At 37.6% G+C, this 22,525-nt stretch overlaps 1 protein-coding gene across 1 annotated transcript in view; it reads right to left on the bottom strand.

The window, feature by feature from the left end:
* SENP7 (SUMO specific peptidase 7) overlaps positions 1–22,525 on the bottom strand; it is a 44,431-nt gene that overhangs the window by 9,632 nt on the left and 12,274 nt on the right. Inside the window, 13 exon segments of the mRNA XM_037378328.1 lie at positions 1,514–1,633; positions 3,178–3,294; positions 4,540–4,673; positions 5,699–5,961; positions 8,220–8,393; positions 9,222–9,255; positions 10,784–10,930; positions 11,919–12,079; positions 12,645–13,005; positions 14,028–14,194; positions 14,928–15,043; positions 18,843–19,040; positions 20,654–20,851. Coding sequence (XP_037234225.1) covers positions 1,514–1,633; positions 3,178–3,294; positions 4,540–4,673; positions 5,699–5,961; positions 8,220–8,393; positions 9,222–9,255; positions 10,784–10,930; positions 11,919–12,079; positions 12,645–13,005; positions 14,028–14,194; positions 14,928–15,043; positions 18,843–19,040; positions 20,654–20,851 — 2,190 coding nt within the window.

Genomic DNA, 22,525 nt, shown 5'->3' with positions numbered 1-22,525 from the left:
ATTCTGATTCCAGCCTGATCTGCGATTAAGAAACATAACTTCAGCATAGGACATAGGGGAGAAAAGGAGTGCAGAATGGAAAAACAGGCTGCTGTGGGACTCTGCATGGGCCAACGTTAAGTGAAGACCTGCTGCAAACTTCTGCTACGTAACTCTGGAAGACTGGGAAGAATGTATGTTTGCACCCTTGGAAAACACCTACAAAAGAAGCTTTCTCAATCTATTGCCTAAGCAGTGTGAAGAAAGGAAAGCAAAGCGTCTTTAAGTTGTCACATCAATTGAGATTGATTTCGTTTACAACGGTATAGAGCCCAATTTTCCACTGTCCATTTATCAAAAAAAGCCCAACAGAAACAAAAAACCAAAACCCAAACCACCTGTAATCACCAGGTAAGTATCTAAGCCCAAACAAAAACCCAGAATTTCCAAAGCTATCTCCTGATCCAGAGCAGCTACAGTCCTTGAAATATGGTGAACTGAGTGTCATTCCAGTTCCTCAAGAAGGTTACTGACAGTCCAGCCTTGTAAAAGGAATCAGATCAAGGCACAACAGCATTTTTAACATGGACAATTATGTCTCCATCTCAGAATTATCAGGGTCAGAAGACAGTAAAATAATGGAAGACACCCTCTCAAGCACAATTCCTTGAATTTTTGAGACATCTCTGAGAATATTACAGAAGTTGCAGGTTTTTTTACGTAGCTTTTGCCCAGCAGAGACTGTAACACAAGCAAGATGGCACACCTCTGTGCAGGTGGCCTCTTTTGCCAATAGAATGAAAAAACTGAGGATTTAATAGATAACTTCAAAGAGAAACACAAAAAAACCTTCTATCATCTGAATACTGAAAACAGAATGAAAGTTGCCAGCAGATCATCACTGTAAGTGAAGTGGCAGGGCAAGCTCTGCTCTCAAACATCAGTGTTGAGAAGGAACAGAAAGTGCGCTGGGCGTGGCCCTACCCTTTAGAGGGCCTTCGCTGGAAACACAAAGTGATACAGTGCTCTTGAGCTGTTAATGATACCTTTTTGTGAAACACTCCAATTCCAGTGTGCTCAAATGTTAAAACACAAACATGTAAACTTGGTGTGTGTGTTAGAAAATTTTCTTACTACAAATTTGGACAATAATTTATTACCGATATGTAAAATGAAATATGTGGTAAATCTAAAAATATTTTTGGAAGTGCAATTTCTTAAAATGATGCATACCTTGCAAAACTCTGAGTTCATGATTAAAAGATCAAAATACATAAATAATTGTCTTAAGTAAAGACTCAGGTCAAGTTGGAGAAAGATGATAATATTTTCACTCACATTCAGTATGAATCACATGTAGATTTCAATGAAAAAACAGTACGCTTAAATTTTGAGTTACCACATTTATCCACTAATCCCTTGGAGAACACTGATTACTATTTTACGTGCAAATTAGAAAATGATCTGTGGAACTTCCAGGTGGCATAAATAGATAGCTTATTTCCAGTCATAATGCCATCCAAAATGAACTTACGAAACTTTGAGATCTCCCTCAGAGTTTTTTTCTGTTCTGGTCAGGCACTTATAGAAGAAACTACTAAAAATGTGTGTACGATCAGCAATATGTTTTGGCACCTTCTCCAACAAAAGGTATCTATAAAAGAAAAAAGAAGAAAATTTTAAAATTCCTTTTCTAGAAAGTACCATTACTTAGAAAAAAGGACAATTGTTTTAATGACTTAGAATACTCACATTACACTTGCTATCACTTGCCTTCACAGACGCTAATCATGCCAAACTTTTCTCTCTATTTTCAATATGCACATGGGTGGACATCATCAGAGTATGTAACAGCCAAGCAACTACTAAGAATGCAGTTATTTTTTATCTCAGATTTGTGCTCTAGTATTTATGCTTCTGAATTTGTTTTTAGAGCTAGGTTTCTAGTCCTTGCAATTAAGACAGGCTTCAAAACGTAGCCACGTATAAACCTATGGAGTGTTATACTCCTGTGTATACAAAAAGCATAGAACAGCTCAGTACTATAAATTGTCCCGTCTACTTGACCGTCACATGCATAACCTGTATAACACAAATATTCTACAAACACTCATTCCGTATGATTTTACTGTTGATCCTTTGGCTATAAACATCAGCTTGAGCTTGAGCGTTTCCTCTACCATCCTAGAAGGCCAAAGCTTTCACTGCAGACATCCTACACAATGTGTCTCCAGCTTCATCCAATGACTTGGGCAATACATGATATAGCTTGCAACACAACGAAAACTGAGAATGTGGGAAGTCTAACAAATTTAAAAAGCAGAAGGGTTTCTGCAATGATTGCATTAAATTCCATTATTCAAATCTTCCTTTTCTGGCGAGATGAAGCTACAGCTATTGAGAGGACCACACTGCATGATTTGTTTCTAGTTCAGAGCAAAATATAGGAGGCTTTACTGTAAATCCACATTGAAACGTTGGCTGGTACACGTTTCCCTTCCCACTCTTCTAGACAAGAAGTTTTAACTGACTTCCTATTGCTCACTGTTACTGCAGTCATGCCGGATGCCAAGCAAAATGGCATGATTGCAAACAACCTTCAAAAAGAGCCAGAATTCTGCTTAGGTTTAACTCAGCACAGGGAAAATAAACCTCAGCTTTAGGAAATGGTGGCCCACAATGCTGGTTCTGGAAAACTTCCTTTCACAAGCAACTTTTAGCAGTATGGCATGAAGCAGGTAAGCCAAGCACAACTTCCTCAAGAAGTATTTGCTCTGTTCCTTTCTGCAGCAGCTGTGCATCTGAAGAATTCCTCAACTCTTGCACAGAATAGCAGAGGATGCTCCACTTCATGGAAACTTAGTAAATGAACTGCTAGTACAGACCCTCTACTTTGTTCAACTGCTGCTTAAACCTGCTCAGCACTTTCTGTTCTGTGAGGTCACCAAGAAGCTTTTTTCCCCCAGCTATTCTGTCTGGATTATATCACAGCCCTTTAGAGGGACAAGAATAATGATACTGAAACAAATGAAACTGCTGAGAACACACAAAAGCTTTAAAAACAGTCCAACTTATAAATTCATCACATTGTTACTTCTGAAACTGTTGTATCCTATTTAGCAACCAACATTTACAGTAACACTCAAGTCCAGATCAAGTCCTACAAAGAGGGGTACAATTAAGGTTGTGTTTACTTACTTAAGATAGAAATCAATGATGACATCATTGAGAAACTTGCCATATTCTAAGCACTCTAGGTCTTCCCTTGTGACTCCCAGTCCTCCTTTTGCAGGTGGAGGTGGATAAACAATTAAACTAGAAAAAACAAATCACGTAACATTGACAAACTGTGTTTTACATGACATTCTTCTTAGCATGGCCATTCCACATGTTGAACATTTTCTAGAAAACCTGTTAGAAGTGGTAGTTCTCAAACCTGTTGACTAACTCAGAAGTACTTTACCATTTCTTCCTCCAACAGTTAAGTGTTACAAAACAAATATGCACCCCAACGCACACTGCAATTTTAACAAAAAAACTTTTGAAAAGGAGATTATTTTGTACCTTCATCTTGGTTTTCTATTATTGATAAAAGTAATTGACAAATGGCTATATAAAATGGGAAGAAATACTAGGGAACATATTCTCAAATGGTATGAATGAACAGCGATTTCCTATTCATTAAGATGCCAATAAGGACTCCCACATTTCTGAGCAGGAAGCTTGGTTTTACTTACACACCATGCAGCATATGTACTCTAAGTGGTTTGAAACTGCCTGAGTTACCTCTAACGTTAGTATTTAAAATGTATTTTAAAAGCTCTAGATTAACAACCATGTTACTTAACTGGAACTATGAAATAAGCATTTTTGCTGTTGCAGAAACACAGCCAACTGCTATACTGTCAGTAAAAACAGTGACAACAAAAGGCAAGAGCTCCTAAGAGCAAATTACTTCACAAATGCTTGCCATACTAGGGGTATGAGGACTAACAGGCCAGCACAGACAGAACTGAGGCATGTCAGTGCTCCCCTAGTACCTTACTGCATTACACGTTTGTGTGTTCTTGTTTTCTAATGTCTTTTGTTAAACCAAGCTCCTGTACTAATTAGCAAATTGTATGACAAACAAGTTACAAACAGATTGAGTGTGGCAGAACAGTAAGAGAAAACATTGCTTAGATAAAAAAAAAAAAAGGCTCATCTTAAGCTAGCAATACTTTTGCTGTGATATGGACCTAGATGGACACTCAGATGCCGTGAGGTCCCTACCCTCCCACTGATGAATCCATGACACGATCTTGTAGTCACAGTTCACAGAAATTCTCTAATCTGTGAGATTTTCTGTCATCCTGTAACACATCCATTTTGCCTGTTAACTATTAGGATGGAAAAAGGAAAAACTACATTCATACTTGGTGATATTTTAGATTACTAGAGCATCTTTCACCCAACACTTTCAAATCAACTAGAGAGTGGTAGTTAAGTCAGGGCTTTTATTCCAGCAATTTATTCAATTTGTTTTATTTTCACCTTCTCATTTATATGAAATATACTTACTTTTTAACTGCTCCAGCTTCTCTTACTTCTTTCCATTCTTCATTCAGTGCAGAGGACAAAGAGATAGAATAGCAACCACCACTCTGCTTACTCGCAAGGGCATAACTGGGCCTGGCCACTTCTCGTTTTGATCCCTACCAGAAAAAAATCGAAACAATATTAATAGTAAAAAGCATTATACAGCTTGGTACGTGAAAGAGAACACACAAAACCCAAGCCTGAAGCCCACAGGGGTACCCTGTGTCACTGAAGAGGAATCTTGCTGGAGGGCACAAGTATAAACATCAAGTACTTAGGCAAACATGCCACTGTGCAGACAATAAAAAAGTTATGTCCCTTTTAAAATGATGACAGGCCTTCATCTGCTCATAAACTCTCTCTTAAACTGTTTAAGCATTATTCAGCCAACTGATGCAGAATTGGTTTGGGAGAAGAAACAGGACCAGTTGGTGGAGTCAAGTATTAGACTGTCTTACTAGGAGCTGTGTATGCTTGGAAGGTTTGAAAATCTAGCTCTTAACAATTTGCCTAAAAATTATATAGATTTGAACTGGTTGGCTCAATTTTTAAGTTCCCAGTTTCACAGCCAGATCAATCTGTGCTTTCTACTGACAGGAACACACACATGTAATTTCTGAAGTGACAATGATGAGGGGTTGGGTTGAGACATTTACTCCTCGGAGGTGCATTAACACATTAACTCGCACAGCCCCATCTCCCCAGCTGCCTTAGGAATCATTTAACATTTCAAGCTGTGGAGGCCTCACAAATATGTCTAAAGGTGTCTGGAATGATACACAGTTCCTCTCTTGCTGCAGCCCCTCACTTCCAGCTCAACTGAAAAATGGCTCCATCACTCATTACTTGATTAACTTCCAACTTGCTGCCCTGGAGACACCACAGGGACAGGAATCCATGTGGTTCTAGGCATACGCAACTGTGAGTCAACCTAAAGCTTCAGTATTTGCCACCTACTGATGAGATCTATACACTATCCCTCCATGGACACGATCTAGTTTACGGTCAATCTTGCCCCAGTGTGAGAGAAATTACAAACTTTTTTTTTTAAGCTATGGATTAAGGACAGCTGACCTGAAATTTACTACAATGTGTGAATGCCGACAGGTGGTGATGAATCAAGCAACAGCTACACACTAACCTGAACTGCAGGCTCACGAGCATCTGAGGTATTCTCTTTTGACATACATTGCTTTAGTAGATACTTATTGTAACTCATAAAAGAACTCTCTTCAGGAGAAAGGTCCTTAAATAAGGGTAATGCTTGCTTCAGAGACAAAATTTCAGGGAGATCCGGAGCTCTGTTCTTTTTGCTCACATCTGTAATCAACTCAGTCAGTCTGTCTTCTTCCCGTTCTGTGAGTGGTTGGGACAGTTCAAGAAACACAAATTCACTAGATATGGCTGGAAAAAAGAGAGAATGGATAGTATTAACATATATTAGTTATGTGATTAAAACTTGTCTGCATAGCCACAAAGGAGCACAGAGAGACAATGGCAGGAGAGGGAACCAAAATACCCTGTCATGTTCACCGCAGGGGCCACCAGCCCACCAAAGGCCACCTCTAGAAGCCCAGGGGAGCACCAAGGCACAACGGCAGGTAGGAACCCAGATTACGGATGGGGAGGAAGGGACGCCCAGGCTGGGTCCTTCCCAGGGCGGTCACAGGAGAGCCTCAGCCCCAGGGTCCAGACCCGAAACCCACCAAGACGAGCCAATGTCAGAGCACCCTCCGGACTGAGGGGGTTGCTGCTGGGGTGTGTGGCACACATGGTGTGATGCAGGGGAAAAGCATTTTGGGACTCACAGGACTTATTAGGGGATGTTTAAGGGAAGAACCAAAGGCGGCCAAAGGGGGGCATTTAGGTGATTCAGGGAGGAACAAGCATGGGGGAAAGAGAGGACTAAGGGCATAAAAAGGACCAGTTGCATCTAAATACTTTGCTGGTCAACACACTTGTCCAGCCACGTCTTGTGCAATGGTCAGCACAGTCTGTGTCATCTTATTAAATTCCTTTCTAACTCTCCTGGGTGAGGGACTCTATTTGATGCGTGTGTAGGGGTCTGAGTGCAGCAAACACATCAAGTGCACATGATTAAAAACAAAGATCAAGCCAAACTAGCTGAACAGGTGAAATGACCTGGGAGCCAGGAGGGTGATCAGGTCCCTAAGGGACAGCTCCGGCTGTGAGACTGCCTATGTATCTGTAAGGATGACAGCACAGAGGGGGTCAGCTATTGGGACCAGGGGAGTCCTGGCCACCTATGTGCATGCACAGACATGACAGTCTGTACCAGCAACTGGCACTGGCCTCTGTGGCGTGTGTGTGGGGTGTGTGCATGTCTGTGTGGGGGTGTGTGGGAGTTGTATTTTCTCACCAGTGGGCCTCCACCCTGCTCAGCCAGAGGGGAGCAGGAGGAGGCTGTTGGTGCTGTCTGTGTTTGTATGAGGCTGTGTATCTGTGTGGCCAGTTATGTATGTATGTGGTGCATGTGAGTGCTCTGTGTGCTCTACCTATTGGGATTGCGCCTTCAGCCTTGCTGCTGGTTGAACTTGGGGACATGGAGCTGCAGCAGCCTCACCCCTCAGGCTGTTGGATCCAGCCCAATACATTTTCCTCTAATATTAAACACACTAAGAAGGTAGAGTAGAATCGTATGAACCACTTCCACAAACTGTAAAACCATCACTGATTCATTTCTACAACTCTGTAAATACATTTAAAAATATTTAGTTACTACATATTTAAAAGGCATAAAACTGAAGGCACAGAAACTTAGTATCAAATCCTGAAGGTTTTTCCTACAACAAGAATGTAATCAAGGTAAATAAAGCTAAGATTAAAGGTGCCTCACAGCTTCATTCAAATTCCACTAATGTCACTGGAAGCTGTGTCTATAGAAGCTATCAGTAACTGTGATAAACTCGTATCAAGTAAAGGTAACTCATTGCTAAAATTCCACTCAGTGTTTAATTTCAAACTACTCTTATGTAAAGTTAACATTACTTACAATTTTTCTTCATACAGGTGGTGACTGCATATTGTAAACATCCTGTTAAATTTCATACAGGCAACTCTGACATCACCATTTTGGTAGATGTCATTTTGCAATGATTTTGCCAGTGTGTGCTACTCTGAATATCTGAACAGAAATTATACTCTGTTTTTCTAGTGTGAAGCTGTGTAAAAACTAATAGAGCCAGTCCATAATACCCTATGGAGTAAATAGCCCATTTGGCCTTCAGTGGAAATAAAGCAATGGCCCGATGCAGTCTTGTCAAAGATCAAAATCACCCATTATCTTCCAAGCATTTCATCTAGCAAGTGCATTACTGTAAAGTAAGGACACTTAAAACATGCCATTTATTTCAAAGGGAGAGATACTATATACATAAGCCTAGATTCAGAAAGCCTCCTCACATAGATTACAACTGTGTTACAAGGTCTTTTCATAAAGTAGGAGTGATTTTGAATCACATTGTTAGATTTTTCTTCCAAATACAAATATAGCGAGGCATTTTGTAAAAGCAAAGCTGACCAACTTTCTTTAAAAAGCTACAGGCTTTCCTCAGTATTGCAGAACCACAACTGTAAAATGACCACTTTATTGACATGACATATGTTAGACCTTTTCATAGTGTTTCAGGGAGACTACTCACATGGCTTGCTGGTAATGAGCTTTCCCAATTGGGTTTCAATCTTTTCTACATAATCCACAGACAACCAAAGGAATATGATCATTGTTGAAGAACAGCCATCATCACTTCTCCACAAGCCAAACCTTCTCAGATTCAGAGTATCCACTGTCAGCTTAATATTCTTATTAAAAGCCACTGTAGAAAACAAAATTTATAATTGTCCATGGCTGTGAAAGACATGGTTGTTTTAAAGTCATACATGTTACAGTAATAACATGCTAAGATCTAAGTATGATCAGAGTGTATTAAAACAGTACTTGTAGATTTTAATCCTGGCATGACCTAAAACTGTTCAGGATTTAATACTTAAATCAGTTATATCAAACTATGTAAAACAGGTTGTGATGCCAAAAGCTAAATGTCTAAATACAGGATTCTTCATGAAAAAAACCTGTATTTTTGCTCATAATACACACAATTAATACCTACAAATATAGGAAAAAATATTACAGATCATGAACTCCTATCTGCTTTTAGTCAATCCAAATCAGAACTGTTCACAAACCTCCTCCTACAAGATACAGAAATCACACATCATCTTTGGAAAATGGACTGAGTAAAAATCTACAATTACATTCCTTCCAGCTTTAGTCAACTCACATATTTTTGTTTAATAAACCTAAAGGTCTAAAACCTTAATCTGAAAAGAATAATGTTTCACCTCAAAAACATGCGGAGTCATATTTACTGTAATTCAACACACTATATGGAGGAATGTGGGAGGCAAGGCCACTAAAACTACAAGGTCACCTTAAAAGTATAGGAAGCTGCTAAGTTATTAATGCTTACACTATAAACCAATACTTTTATTTATTGAAAAACTGAATTTTTAAAAGTTGTTTAATGTCTTTGTGAAAGCAAATAACATTATAAATTATCCATAATATAAATATATACTGAGTATTTTAACACAATACTTTAAAGATACAGTTAAAAGATAGCTAAAAAAAAAAAATCTCTTACCCTGAAATGGGATCGTAATATAATTGGTTCTAAACTGAAATAAGATTAAAAAAAAATACAAATTAGTTTTATTTTTATTAATTGATTTTAAAAAAGCAAGATTTTTAAATTATCTGCATATATTTTTTTGTTTATAGCCAAATAAACTGAAAATAATATCGTACAATCATTTATGGTGGAAAAGACCCTTAAAATCACTACGTCCAGCTGTCAACCTGACAGTACCGAGTCTAGTATGTCTAGTTGGAAACTTAACATTGCCTGTTTCACCTAAAACAACACTCCTAAATACATGTTGCAGAATCTAAATGACAGCAAAGTGACTTCCAGGGCTGCTAAGCACTGAGAAACAAGCAGAAAGTTGCAGAGCTGCCTACAGGCTCCTTAAGAAGTAAATAAATAAATAAATAAATAAATAAATAAATAAAATTAACATTTAGGTCAAAAGGAGCTTAGGTGCCCCATCATAAAGACTGTCAGCTGCACTATTTGAACTAAGGACACTATAAAAGGTCCAACACTGGGGTGTTATTTTGTTTTTTTGTATTAACCTTTGAATTAAAGGCCTTTACAGTTTCCACTGACACTGCTCCTATGTTAAAAAGACTTGGCTAAATAAATAACACTTTATTGTCAGTTTGACAGAAGGTTGCCATACATGAAGAGGAGATTTCTCTTACGTTACCACAGTAAACACAAAATAAATTGTTTTTTTCAAATGAAAATTTTCACTTTCCACCTAAAAGCACTGATTCTAAAACTATTTCAACTCATCCCTCAAATTATTTTGGCATATTAATTTAGGAAATATCCAAGAAATGTTTTCATTACTGCATGAGAACTGCTGTACAAAACTGCTGTTATGTGACAAGCTGAAATTATTACAATCCAAGATTTCAAAATGTCTTACTGTAAGCAAAAAAAAAAAAACCAACCACGCTGAAACATTTCTTTTTCAACTGCAATATACAGAATGAGCCTGGTCAAAGACCTGTTGAAACTCCTGCAGCTGCTATTCCATTTGAAGTACACCTTCACTCGTATTTCTACACCCTGCAAGCAGCATTTGTCTATGCACTAATGCTTTTAGTATTGGTTTTATGCTCTTAAAAGCTACAAACCAAGCAATGTTCTGTTTAAAAGGCAAGATCAGTGCATAGTATATATCTGAACTCTGATCACTATGGATTACTTTATTCTAGTATCTGTACTATTTCTGAGAAAAGTAATTTTTGTTTATTTCAAGTGACATTAACTCTAACATGGCCATTATTTTCTGTTAGAATTCATGAAAAGTTTCCTCAGTATCAATTCTGTTCCAGTACAGCATTAATACAGCATCTTTACCTCTAAAAACTACGGCCACAGAAAATCGCAGTCAGCTTTTCGCAGCAATCCAAACATACAAGGTAACGTACTACATGCTCCCTTGTTTAGCCAAAGCAATTTGATGCAACAGTAATCAAAATTTGATGCTTCCACACTAAGTACTAATAGCTTTGTTTAACCAGAATTTAAGTTTTTAAATATTCTCAAAATACCACCGTAGTAGAACAACTTACCCTAGCATGACCTGTTGACAACCATTTAAATTTCCCCATGTACAGACTATCAAATTCAACATCCAATGCTGGGTTCAGTTGTTTTCTCGGTGTGCTTCCAGAAGGCAAGCTGACAGGACATTTATCTTCAATTGACTCTGTTAAAAACTGGCATAAAGTATATTTACTACAGGGCATTAAATGAGATCCATCCTTCCTATAACCTTAGGAGTTTTCATGTTTGTAAGAACTTACTCCCAAAGCCAACTTCTGTAGAAAAATTTCATATTCAAAAGCTGTAAATTTTATTACAACCATTACTGACAGTGTCCTTAAGGGCCTAACAGTATCTCGCTCCACCTCCGAAGTTCCCATTGTCAGGACACAACCTTTGATCTTTACTAATCTAGAGCCAAGTAAAAACTCAAAACAACAGAGCAACAAAAAATACCCCTCTCTTAATATCAAAGGTACAGGATCTGATTCAATGCTTATGATCAAAATGATGCAAATATGAGAAGAGGCAGCAATGGCTCTTCTGACTTGTTTCAAGATTATAGAGAGAGCCCACCTCCAGGTCAAAGCAAGCAGCACAAGACTAATCAAGTTCAAAACAAGGCAACAACTTTTATGCCTGGTTTTAGATTCAAATTCTACTGCTAGCCATGCAGGAAAGAGAACTACCCTACCTCTGTCTGCTGTCAGCAAAGATCCTTGAACTTTTCCATGCACTGAATTACAACAGAAGACTGGATGACAAGAAGAAACTACTGACTTGAACTATGATCAGTATAAAACGTTGAAAAAAACCCTTTTCACCGACGTATCTTCATCGTGTCTACCTCTAGCTCAGGTTACTATCTGATCTTTACTGTTTTGTAATACTAAATATTTCCAAATGTTTGTTTTCAAATATGAAATATATTGTATTTTGCAAAACACTCAAGCTTCAAAGCCAGAGATCTTCTCTGAAGACTGTCCAGAATTCTATCTGTGAAATAAATTACTGCAGCTACTACTTGTTGCTGGGACTAATCATTTCTGCTCTAAGCATTTCACTTCGGTCCTAACATCAAAGAAAAAAAACCCAACAAAACAATGGAGAAATAAATTAAAAGGGCTGGCATAACAATACACAGGCCAAAATCTGGACTACCTGTTTTGTGTGACTTTCCTTCTTGTTTTCCAGTTGCTTTGCTGAGAAACAGAAGTCAGACTGTTTGTCTGTTTCTTCATCATCAGTGAAGTTATCCTGCAGCAGCAGCTCTGTGCCTTTTGGTTCAGAAGGTCCATCTTCATCATCACTGGAAAGGACAACTAAAGAGGAAAAAATAAGTATACATATATATGTATACAAGATGCAGATGAGACTATTTCATTCATCGTGGATTTCAGATGAGCAGTGAATTCTCTCTTGCAGTATGTAATATGAACATATACTGACCAAACTAGTCAAGATCTGTGTGTGTGAAAGGTCGTGCAACAAATACTGCTTTGTATCTTTATTAACACTTTTTACCCAAGATCAAAATTATTTGACTATTAAAAGCAACAGGCCACAACACAGCTGCTTCAAAGATAGAATATCTTTTCCCAGTTTAAGCATCATTAAGAAGTATAGGTTTGATTTTCCATTACCACAAAATCAACTGCAAAATAAGGATTGGAATCTACTCTCTATCCTGTTTCTCAAGACCCTCTGTGCTCCAGCAGAGGACACTGGCACTAGGCACTGTTCCCTGACCTGCACAATGCATCACAAACAACACAATCTGTCTTCAAACTTTTGTTCCATATGTTTCAAGTAGTCAGTCATGTATCAGTTCTCCTAGTACCTAAGCATACCAATAGCAATTGTCAGCAGCACAGATACAGTACATACTTGGGTCAACTGAAACAAGTTGCTGATTACCCCTGCAGATTCTGTTCCGCAGCTTGCTCGGGTACTGTGATGTGTCCTTCTTAAATTTCCTGATGGTATTAACTTGTGGTGAAATCACATCCTCACTGGTGGCAGAAAGCTGTTTCTCTGACAAATTTCTGGGAGGAGACTCAGAGCTAGGTTCCTCTGTGCAGCTGTGAACAGACCTGAAGCAGTTGTGGGTAGAACTGTTTTTATAGTCTCTCTCTAATGGCTGGGGAATACAATCTGGCACCAGAATTACATCAGATCTGCAAACTTGTCCATCCTCACAGAGCATTCTGCAGCCAGGGAACAGAGTTGAACTCAATCTTTGCTCTTCCTAGAAAACAGGAATTAGAGACAGGATATATGTTTATTTCTTGACTTTTCTAAGGCGGTTCAGATCAGTGATCCCTGAGACTTACCTATGTGCTAGACAAAATAATTACAGCTTAACGCAGCTGCAGTTAGAGCTCATGTCAGGGTAATTTCTCCTTCCTTGTATTCCAACGGTTATTACATAAAGGCATAAGGTAAAACCTTTTAAATGTGTACTATGACCCCCATTCAAACTGAACAAGAAACTACTTCTGACTTTTTAGCAGCGCTCTCACTGTCTGATACTGAAAGACCAAGCACCAGTGCAAATTACTTTGCGAATGTGTGGCTTGGTCAACTGGGCAAACAGGACTCTGCAACCACCTACTTCTGCAGGGCTTTAATCCCAAGGTTATAGAGAATACTTTATTGTATTCAAATGCTTGAATACAAATAATATTTATATTGATAATTGATAAATATAAATTTATATTTAAATATAAAATCAGTTTGTATTTGACTGACTGATTCCCCTCAGTCTTTTTTCTTTTCTTTTTTACACACACACACACAAATCTTAATGAAAGGTACCAATAAAATTTCAGGGAAGAGTACAATAGACTGAGGAGGAAGGAGAAAGATGACACCTCTAAGATTTGCATAACCCCAGTATACTTCATAATTTTTCTGTCAAAGTCCCTAATTTGTTCTACACCATCTGTGAAAGAAGTTTCACTTAAGTAGCTAGATGCCTTATTTCCAAAATTGTTTTACTCCATGCTTCTGTCTGAAGAAAACAACGTCATCCATCTCTCATAACCTTTCTGCTACAACAAACATATTCTGATGTTGTGGACAGAAGTACATATACTTATTTTTTGTGATGCACCACTGAATTACTTTCTCTCAACAGGTATAAGGAGTATCCCTAAATACCTTACTTACTAGTATAATTCTTTTATTCTGAGTGTAGCTGCTGCTGCTACTGAAGCATGTGCACATGTGTGTACACAAACATATACATGAAAATTAAGTGCAACTTACAGACAGAAGTAGTGATTTTTCTGGAATGTGTGCATTACAATCATCAGAAATAAGGCCACTAGATCTTCTCTTCCTTTTCTCAGAATCAAAAGAGCCCAATTCCTTCTGACTAAGAGTAGTGTTCATGTTTCTGCTCCTCTTTTCCAGTTCATCATAGTTCTTGTTTTCTGTGTCAGAGAAAAAAAGTGATTTAATGGGCGATCCTTAAAAACCTTTGTATGTCTTCATATCTATTACATCTTAAATAAAATGCATGGAAGCAAATATCTTCCGCAATAGTTCTTTCCTTTTTTAATTGTGTGGCTGCCAAAATATATTCCTTAAAGTAATTAAGATTATTATTGCACAATTAGTTAAGACAAGGGTATAACCGAATTCATGGTTCTCTTCCAAGTAAGAATCAGCACTCTGTACTTCTGTCTTTCATCTTCTGCTGGATGCAATATTCTCCATTTCCTGTTCTAATCTGCAAATATTACTAACCAGTATTCAAGTGATAGTAAATTCTCCCTGAAGACTCAGCATAGAGCTCATAATCTTTCAGCAGTAAATATAAATATTGTCACATAGCATAAACATTTTAGCAGGGTTCAGAAACCACTTGACCATTCTTAAATATATTACATTTTTGAGTATAAAAGACTTTATCAAATCAGGATTGTAATGGTGCAGTGGAGCCTTCCCTCAGTTTCCTTTCTTCTACAGATGTGATTCACCACAGCTTTACTCTTATTTGATCTATTTTCCGTATCTGTAAAAAAATGCATTTTGATGAAACACACACTGCATGCAACACCTTTTATTTTTGTGCTCTCCTCATAATACTACACTAAGAAAAAAAAATTTCCCAACACTCCCCAAAATTCGTATTGAAATGCCAGATGATTACTCACTACAAACCTTTCTTCTGCAGCTCCTGTCTTCTGGAATTGCAGGCATTTTTTTTTTCTGGTTCCTTAGAAACCTTGGCCAATTTACACAGATCATCATCTGTCTTTCTCAGGCAATGCTTAGACCTGTAAAGAATATTAACTATGACTTATCTTTAATTTTGAAAGAATACTGAATAAAAATCCCAACAGAAAACAAGAATTGGCTAGACCACAAACTTCTGCCTCTCTCATAAACATGTGGAGCTTGGCAAATGAAACACAAACTAATTCAGTTCCTGTTGTGGAAATACACAGATACTTTAACATTGTTAATGAAACCGATGCTTCTAAAAGCTGCAAAGTATGAAAATCTGACATGATTGACAACAGATACTGAAATACTATTTTTCTGTAAAGCATGACTGCAACAAGAACACATGACAAGGAAAAAAAAAGAAAATAACAGTCAGTTGAGCGTATCCTTGCCTTTTTCACAAATGCAGTGGGAATGAGGTAATGTAGTATATTGTTAACTTAGATTTAGAACTGCTAATAGAATCCAGTGAGTAAGTTCCTGCAATGAGAAAAGATTTGAAATAGAAATTCCTGCTCAAAAGTGCCTGAAACAGTAACTTTGAAGGAGGCGAGGGGGACAGGACATGAATGAGGAAGAAACAGAAAATGATTACAGTAGGAGAAACTAGGCAACCTACAGGTTTTAGTTGACTTTGTAATTTCATTCTACAAAGAAGGACATGCAAGAAAGTAATCAGTTTTCTTTGGTTGGGTTTTTTATTAGTTTTTTTTATAAATAAGAAAACATATTCAGGAGGTACTGATAGTCTGCTCTTGTAAACATACTTTCATCAATTTCTCTGGAGGCTAGTTACAGCTGACAAAAAAAAATCTACATAACTGTATTTTGGTTTCTGGTGTATGCATTAGGATAACACTTAGTTGTTAGTTACATTCAGTATGCAAGACTTCTGAAGATTTATCAGGGTTACAAGATAAAAAAAACTAATCTTCATGACCTCTGCTTCATTTCCTGTGGGAGTTTGAAAATAAAAAAGGAAATAATGATTTCATAGATAAAGCAATTTAATGCTGCTCTGGAACATCTGTTCCATTCCTCCTTTTGTCACCTCACTTAATCCGAATGGATTTTGTGTTGTTTTACAATGTGCCTAACTCAGAATGTTGCAGTCTCCAACTTCCAAAGAGCTAAGTGATCACCACAAAGACTGAAATCACTTCCAGCTGAGAGACTGGGCTCATAAAGAACATCACCACAGGAGAAAACATGCTTGACATTTCTAACTAGACAGCCAAAACTGGACATTTCCTGAACAGATGCCTATTCATCAGTACCGTATCTGTAGATTAGTGTATCATTGCTCTTTGGGAGTACTATAAAGACAAATAAAGACTTCCAAAGCACTCTGATACTAGTGATGAACATTACATAAGCACTCTGAAGAAATTACTGATCATCTTTCCATTCACAAAGAATCATGAATTGGACAAATATACAGAAACATGCATAAGAACTGTTCAGTAAGTGCCATTATTCATTCCGTATATTGAACCAGCCAGGGTCTTCCATAGATCTGGCAGCTCTAGTTCTGAAATAACCTCAGTACAGAAAACTCTATTTTGGAACCCACAGCTCGCTCTCAACTCAAATATTTGCATTCATGACAGCTATATTGGTTTGACTGCCTTAAGATACCATACAAAACCATTAAGTGTTTTCAGCATTTGTTTTCCACCAACATCCCAATTCAGGCATTTCAACAATAGGAAACATTTCAGTAGGAATGTTTCAGCTAACAGACTTCCATAAACTTATTTACTCTATACACAAATTCTGCATATTTTATTTTCGCTTCCATTCTTCAATGATGACTCAGTTTAAAACGCACCTTTTAACAGGTATGTGCATAACCTAAGAAGCTATGGCAGTATATACTAAAGTGTTTTCAAGAGCCATGAGAAACAAGCAGGAAACATCTTAAACCCTTAAGTTTCTTTACATTTAAAAACTACCTCAATTTTTAGTTACACTGATAGGTCAGTGGTGACTTAAATGCCTTTCAAAATGGGTTGCAGTGAACAAGCAATGCAAAATTCTGTAATACCAAAAGCAAGAACGGAAAGAGGGAGCTCACAGCAAGTTCTAGCTGATAGAGAAAGGTTCACTTACTACCACCCTGTTGTGATCACACACAATTCTTTGACAATCGAAAATCTCCATAGTACAAACCTAGCGCCATTCTCAGTAAAACAGAGCACGCATTCTAGCTACTCTGATAATACAGAAGAATCTCTAAATGGCCATGTGCATACATATATGCATAACCATTATAAGGGGGAAGATTCTACTCTCCTCTGAAAGAAGAGACTCCCAAAAAAACAGTGCCAAGCATATCTTATACACAGACCTTAGTTACAGAGAGGCGACTAGACGCCTTTGTTGAAATAAAATTCCTACATTCTCCATTTCCCATGTGATAGTTATTATAACTTCCACTAATGTGCTAGTCATTGGGAAGGGGTGGAAAATCCTCCTGATGTTTGCTCCTGATAATAATGAGCCTTTTACATAATACATTAGAAAAGCATACCACAGGAACAGAATATTAATCCTTCAAACAATGAACCACTCCACATCTAAGCTGAGTTCACCAACTACTAAAAAAACTGACTAGTTCAAACCGTTCTTGTGCTTAACATAAAACTCCACAGCTGGCCTCCAGGTATGAGCTTGAAAAAATGTGCAAGATGTTTCCTCAGATTTAGAGTTACATGTTACATTTAGAGTTCATGTTTTCCTCTCTATAAACCCACTACCTCCCATCATCCAAAACAATATCAAGTGGAAAAATCAGATACTAAAAATAATAGATCTTAAAAGATCTACAGTCAGCCTTAAGTTATGGAAAACTATTTATTAGCAACAAATGTAATATTTCTAAAATGAGATAGTCTAATAAACTGTTCTAAATCCTTCATTTAAATTGCAACTTTGTCAGATTTATTTAAGAAGCAATGGAGATACCAACAGAAAAAGAGAAAAGACATGTTACTAATTTAGGTTCTCTAAGAAGTTAATGTATCAGAATGAGGAATCTAACTTACTTTTCTCTAGAATTTTTAAGATTACTTTAACCTGGGAACTACTGATCATTCCTGCCCTCACAAATTATTCTTCTTTTCCTTCCTCTATTTTCTTCTCCCAAATTTCTTGCTATTTCTTCCTGTGGATACTTTGCTGTTAAGCAAAGAAGTGGCCATAAAAGGCAAAAGGAAACTGCTTACTCTGAACTTAAGTGCCATCTTAGACCAACACAAATGTTATATAATTGCAGTATCTGATTTCTGCTAGTTTTATATGTCAAGCGTTACTGTGATGCTCAGTCAACCTAAACATAGGAAGAAAAGAGGAAAATAGATGTTAAGCAATGACAGGACACACCTATGGCTCTTAAAACAATGGCACTTTGTTGGGATTGAGACCACCAGTGGATTAATGTGAAAAGAAACGAACTATCACAGACAGGAATTTTGAGAAATTTGCAAAAGTTATTTGAAATCACGCTAAAACACATTAACAGCAACAGGAAAGCATGATTTTGGCTCTGAACACAAAACCAACTTCAACACGTTTATATTACTTGTAATCTTCACAACTCAAAACATTGATCTATTGCAAATGGAAATGCCTTCTATGAAAGTAAAGTAGGCTGTTAACATCAGGTATAGCAAATAAGACTCAATGCAACGCTAAAATGGCTCACTGGAGCAGCATGTTAGTTTGCACTCAGAAAGTTGATCTGCTTCAAGGCAAGAGTGTAAGCAAAATTGTTTCAGGGATATTCTTTTCCACTGTGAAGTTATGTCATTTCAGGAAGACTGGCAAAATCAGCAGTGAGTAACATACCTTTCAGACAGAAAAGAACTTTCATGAGGAGAATATAACATTTGACATGTCTTTAGGCTGGCAACAGATGATGAGGGTAGTTGACCCGACTGTAATTTGTCAGCAGCAGATAACTTTGCATCAATTCTTACGTGGCTGTCTATGTATTTTCTTCCAATTTTCGTCCTCAGGACATTCGTCAAGATAACTTTGGGTTGCCTGCCATATATATAACAGTAAATCATAAATACTGCACTGAAATCTAGAGAAAGAAACTTCTTGTTAGATTCACGTATCTTAGAGGCGCAACAATCATCAAACATCATTACCTTCAGTCCCTTAAGAACAAAACAAAATCCCACTAAGGAACTTAAAATCCAAGGTAAGCAGATAAACACAAAAAAGCAACAAGAAACCTGGCCATGTAATTTCACCTTAGTCAGATACAATTCACACTGCATTGCCTCTAACACATCATCTAAGTGTTGTTTAAAAACTGTTAAATGTTTATCTCCAAATAGCTTTCATGCAATATCTGTGTTTCTCAGAACTATAGAGCAATTCTGATTTTCCTGCGATCAAGAAGCCTCCAGTAAAATAGACCAAATTTTCTCAAGCACTTAGTCAACAGGTAGAAAAGTAGCACATACACAAAAGGCAGCATTAGATTTTGCTCCCCTCAATTTCCAGGAGGCATTCTAGAGAACAGCAATAGCAAGGCTCAGAAAAAAAAAAAAATCTGGAAGTGTTAGAAGAAACAAGCACCAAAAATAAGCTAACCAGAAATATGAAGATACAACTGCCCACTCCAGCACACGTGTAAGAGCAAGCACAACTTACTTCATACAATGCCACTGCAGCCAGCTTGTTGCATAGCCCTTGATTTACCCATTTAGTTTCTGAAACTGTGATTTAACTTCTACACTTCCATTGCAATTTATTTCGGCTTAGGACATAACATCATGGCCTTTATTGAATCTGTTCTGAACAACATTTTCTTTTGGGTGCTGGCTGCATAATTCTCCTGTTGTCTGTATTCACCCACAAAGCACACCCCAGCATAGACCACATGATGTCTGGGGAGCACTCGGGTCTCCTCGTGCACCAAGATGTAGATTTGGTTTTTAATCAGGAGAATACCTTGCAGACAAGATGTTGCAGAGGCATACAGGTGATTAGCAATGAGGATGTGATTGAGAGGAAAAGTAAAACAGATGAACACCATAGGCTGGACATAACCTCCAATAAAGGGAGTCTCTGAAGTCTTTCGCATCAGAAGCTCAGAGAGAAAACTCAAGTGACAAAAGCATTCATTCTAGCCATACTTTTCCCTGGGTATCTGCAATTGACCACTGCTTGGGGGCACAGGGGAGGAAGATGCTGGACTTGATAGGCTTTTCTTCTGACCCCTTATGTCAATTCTCCTATTTTCATGAGTAGTCTGAAAAGGTAACAGTGAAAATACACCTTGATACCTTCCCTGAGAAAAGAGGGCAGTTAAATGCAAGTGTATTCTTTTCACAACAATAAAAAAAAGGAAACATTTTGAGAGTCCAATGGTTGAATCCGAATGAATTGGTCCTGTCAGTACAGGACCATCTAGAAGCCACCTGATCAGAAAACCCACTACATCATTCCTGGCACCACTCTCTCAGTGATTATATTATTACAAGGAAACAGGTACAAGGGAATTCAATCAAGTCAGATAACATGAGAATGAGAATATAGTTCATGGAGACAACAGCTGTGGTACAACAAAGAATACTTTCTCACAAAAAAACAACTGCAAAGAAAATTATTTTGTTTAGTGACAGGAGGTAAAGACAACGTACCTTTTAGACAGAAAAAGGCTTTGGAGAGTAGGGTTTAAAATCTGCCATATCTTTAGGCTGGCAACAGATGATGAGGGTGGTTGATCTGACTGCAGCTTGCCAGCATCAGAAAAATTAGCACCAGTTTTAGACTGCGCCTGTGTGTATTTTCTTCCTATTTTCGTCCTCAGAACATTCGTCAAGATAACTTTGGGTTGCCTACCATACATATAATAATAAATTAATAATAGGGTGCTGAGAACTTTTTAAGTCATACGAATTCAACAAAGCTTTCCTGTGCGTTTACTGTCTCTGCATCATACCTTCCATCTTCAGCAGAATTAAATTCACTTACCCAACAATTTACAAAGCATTTCTCTTTGGAAGAGAGGAATCACAAACACATCTCTTGATAACAACAGCCTTTCAAGGTTTCTCCTTATGACATCAGTGACTAACACCCACATGTGATTCTGAAGCAGTAAACTTTCAGTGCAGAAGCATGGAAATTTTGGTGCATCTTTTTATTGCAAAAATGTTGGACGCAGAGTCACTATAGCCTTACAAACTACACTGAAAGTCTACACTTGAGCATTTGCAGGATACGAAAGCACACACTCATATTTTAGCATCTTATTTCACAATCATGAATATTATTGGTTCCTGTATCACAAATTAGATTATTATCTTGCTTGGGGGGGGGGGGTGGTGGTGGTGGTGTATAAATCAAGCACCAGTACAATCTCTCAGTTTTGAAGCACCAACTGATTTGTATTCAATTTCACTCAAGAAATGACACACAATTATGAATTACAAAGTTTGTAAAGACTCCCTACTGAAGTTTTTTAAACAAGTATCTATTTGTTGATCTTACTAGCTCAGTACTTAAGCCTTCACATAAGGACTTAATTCTGCAGCATGGCCAGTAATTTGGACAATTTCCTTATAAGCTTATAAGCATCACATACCACAGGTGATTTGTCAGGATTGACTTTATTTTCAAACAGATGAGAATTGGACTTGTTTTCTCAGGGCTGGTCCTAAGAGGACACTGCAATTCAGGCTCATTTATTGGTTTTAAAACATTACTGAGGCAAAAATTGTTTTTTCTGTTGCATGTCTTATGTAATAAATTAAATTGTTCACGTTGTACAGCAAAAATCCTTCCTCTAGAGCCACAGAAAACTTTTACACTATTCACATAGCTTCTTAAGCAAACGGCTGCTATTCCTCAGTAGGTTGACAACTATGCAAGCAACTTATATTTGTCCTACTAACATGCGGCATTCAGGTCAACGGCTGGTTACATGGTACCTAGCAGTAACCAAATATAGGTATGGCATAGAAACTGCTGAAGAACAGATATGCTTGAACCTAAAAAAAAAAAAAGATCTGGAACTGCCATGCTCATGAAACACTGAACTTGGGGAAGACTTTTCACATAATCCTTATATTTTGCTCTTTCAGTAGTTGATGCATGTTGAGTTTCTTGTCCCCGGTTACTTCCATGTTAACAAGACACATGACCCCTCATTGAACTTGAAAAGGCAGTAAGGCTCCTATGCCCGGCTTGGATAACCTGCATATAAGCCATGAATGCTGCTCAACCTTATGAGATCTCTGCATCACTGAATACCATGTGCATGCAGTAAGCCACATCCTCCCAGAGCTCCACTATGCATTCCCTAGACTGGTGGTCTCCAAACTTTTTCCCATGCACCCCATCAGTAAAAGTATCTTTGAACATGTATCTTTGACATATTTAATTACAATTTATACATACTAATGTACTAATATTAGTTACACTATAAAACACAAATTTAAAAAAGATGCAATGAAGATTAAACAAACATTTTATTCATTAATTGTACAAAAAACCATTTCCTTCCTGCA

Source organism: Falco rusticolus, chromosome 2, assembly GCF_015220075.1.
Source record: "Falco rusticolus isolate bFalRus1 chromosome 2, bFalRus1.pri, whole genome shotgun sequence".
NCBI lineage: Eukaryota > Metazoa > Chordata > Aves > Falconiformes > Falconidae > Falco > Falco rusticolus.
This window is presented reverse-complemented; position numbering and strand designations above follow the sequence as displayed.